Source organism: Olea europaea, chromosome 17 (genome assembly GCF_002742605.1).
Source record: "Olea europaea var. sylvestris chromosome 17, O_europaea_v1, whole genome shotgun sequence".
Classification (NCBI taxonomy): Eukaryota; Viridiplantae; Streptophyta; class Magnoliopsida; order Lamiales; family Oleaceae; genus Olea; species Olea europaea.
This window is the reverse complement of record NC_036253.1, coordinates 12705683-12708488: the sequence shown is the minus strand read 5'-3', so window position 1 is coordinate 12708488 and position 2806 is coordinate 12705683. Positions and strand designations below refer to the sequence as shown.

Here is a 2806-nt window from a genome sequence, read left to right as displayed (position 1 = left end):
AAAAATATTGTTTTAAATAGTAAATTTTTAGAGAATATGTGGTTAAAAAGTAGAAAAAAATTTAATTTTAAGTGTAAAATATTTTATTTTGTGTGTGTGATCGAAAATTAGTATATAAAAAAGTTGAAAGAATGGCAGACAAAGTCCTGTTTATCCCCCCATTAAATTAAAATTCATTTTTCCTATCTTCTTATTAATCACACATTTTTTAATAAAATAATACATGTTAAATTAACAACTTTTCCTTTCTTTTTAATCATATATTTTTCAAAAAAAAAAAATTATTCCTTTCATTATAGTGCTTGTTTGGTAGGGATTTTAAGCTTATTAAAATTAATTTTTTGACCATTATTTCTCTATTTCAATAATCATTTTTGAATTCTTTTCTTACAGATAAGATCCACTTTATATATAACGGTAAAAAAAATCAATTAATAAAATCTCTATCAAATAAGCTCATAATTTGATGAAGGAAAAAAAAAAAAAAAAAAAAAAAGGTCCAGACATGGGCGGGCAAACAAATGGTGCCTAGGAATTGGTCAATTTGTCCTCAATTGAGAAGAAGCCGGCTGGCGGACGCCAAATTGTTTCTTTGAATGGAATTCATAGCTCATTTCACGTCCACAACTGAAACCCCTAAATATACTCCTGTAGTGCTGGCTCAGTATCATATCTCATCGGAAATCATCGTTGTTTTGCTGAATTTTACCGTCAATGGCTCCGATAGCAGTTGGTGACTCAATTCCCGATGGAACCCTAGCTTATTTCGACGAGCAGGATCAACTTCAGAGCGTTTCAATTCACTCCCTTGCCGCCGGTAAAAAGGTCATACTCTTTGCCGTTCCAGGTGCTTTCACTCCCACTTGCAGGTAATTTCCTATCCGTAATCATCGTCTGTTCACCGGGTGGGAAACTTTGTTTAGTATATTTGAATATTTGTTTTTGATTGTATCAATTTTGTGCGTTTTTTGATATTGCGTGGATGGATTTTGCAGCATGAAGCATGTGCCTGGATTCATTGACAGGGCTGACGAGTTGAAGTCAAAGGGAGTTGATGAAATCTTGTGCATCAGTGGTATGATTTGCATTAATTTTTTATGGGCCATTATGTAATGATTCCGAATTAATAGCTACACTATTGAACTGTTTGGCTCGTTATAATGCTTTTCTTCTAAAAAAATCAGATGAAGATATAAGAAATGATTTTCCTGGAATTTGAATAATCGTCTACAAGTTGTATATTCTGATATTTGTTTATTGTAGCAAAATTAGCGTTGAAAAAGTCATATAAGTTGTGTTAATTAGCTCTACCTCTATGTAGAAAATGTAAATGAATTGAGCATCAATTCTCTGTAAAGTTTTAATTAGAAATTATCTTGTTCTCTTTAATTGAGAATATGTTTGTAACTATGCTGCAATAGGGATCCACATTTTGCAACGATGGTACTCATTCTTGTAAAGTACTGTCAAATATGACATCCCAATCGAAAATTAGCTAGGATTGGAAGTTTGATTGTGTTGTTCTCTAAATCTCATATTTGTCAATTTAAATTAAATAATTTTGTTATACTGGTAGTGTAAACTGAAAGCTTCGAACGAACCCAGTGAACTCTTAATTGGAAATAGAGGCGATATAATTTATTCCATCGGTTCCATTAAGCTCCAAATTCAAATAAGCTGATGCTCTTCATTGTTTTATGTATAACATTGTGAAGGGGCAATACTTTGGAAGTAATTTAGAACCCATATAGAATTTCCAATTTCATGTGTCTTCATAACAGAGAATTTAAAACCCCAATGTTTTCACTTGGGACAACACTTTGAGGATCAGAGCTGATGACAAGAGAGAGACCAGTTAATTAGGGTGCCCGGGCATGCGCTCTAACTTGGATAGTTGCACGAAAATGGGGAACTTTGATATCTGACCATTTATAATGTTCTTGTTTGCAGTGAACGACCCATTTGTGATGAAGGCATGGGCTAAGACTTACCCTGACAATAAGCACGTAAAGTTTCTAGCTGATGGCTCTGCAAGTTACACTAAGGCACTTGGTCTCGAGCTTGACCTCTCGGAAAAAGGTCTTGGCACTCGGTCTAGGAGGTTTGCCCTCCTGGTTGAGGACTTGAAGGTGAAAGTTGCTAATGTTGAAGCTGGTGGAGAGTTCACCGTTTCAAGCGCCGAAGAAATCTTGAAAGCGCTGTAGTTTCCCCTCTCCCCTATGCGTCGAACTTCTATACTGCTTCCTTTTACTTTCTATTATCTATCCTAGTTTGTCTCCTTTACTCTTTTTAAGGATTTGAGCTTTTTCGACTGAAGTGATACTGGTTATGCATGTTTAATGAAAATAAAAGAGCTGTTTCTTCGTTTCCAAAGTTTGCATTTGGTTCATCAGTCTATGACTGAGCTTGATTTCTTAGTTTGTCTTCTTAATTGTACTTCGTATTACTTTGTATTTAAGGTGCATCACCTATGAAGAGTGTAACTGATTCAGCCCGGTGAGCTACTTGTTCATCCTAGACTGTGTTGCAATAAGTTCTATATTCACCTTTTTGACTTCAGTTAAATTGCACTTGAGGATTTAGTCCATGGTTGAGCCCAAATTTTTAAACTCAATTTTTCCTCATCGTTCACAAATGTTTTTTATTTCAATGCTTCTACATTAATGACATCAAAGCCCTAGAAGGGACTTCTCAATCTCTTCGACTCGCCCAAGAAAGGGCTTTAAAGCTGCTTAGGCTTCAAACTCTAGTTAATTTGGAAAAATTCTTGTATGCTCAATTTCAAAACTAAGAATTAAGTTTTAAA

The 2806-nt window shown here is 34.6% G+C and overlaps 1 protein-coding gene across 1 annotated transcript; it reads left to right on the top strand.

Moving 5' to 3' along the window:
* The first annotated feature begins 558 nt into the window (after nt 1–558).
* LOC111366379 (peroxiredoxin-2-like) lies at nt 559–2376 on the top strand. Its single transcript, XM_022987156.1, has 3 exons — nt 559–869; nt 996–1075; nt 1951–2376. The coding sequence occupies exons 1-3, from the start codon at nt 715–717 to the stop codon at nt 2202–2204; spliced, it is 489 nt and encodes a 162-aa protein (XP_022842924.1). The 5' UTR covers nt 559–714; the 3' UTR covers nt 2205–2376.
* The last annotated feature ends 430 nt before the right edge of the window (nt 2377–2806 follow it).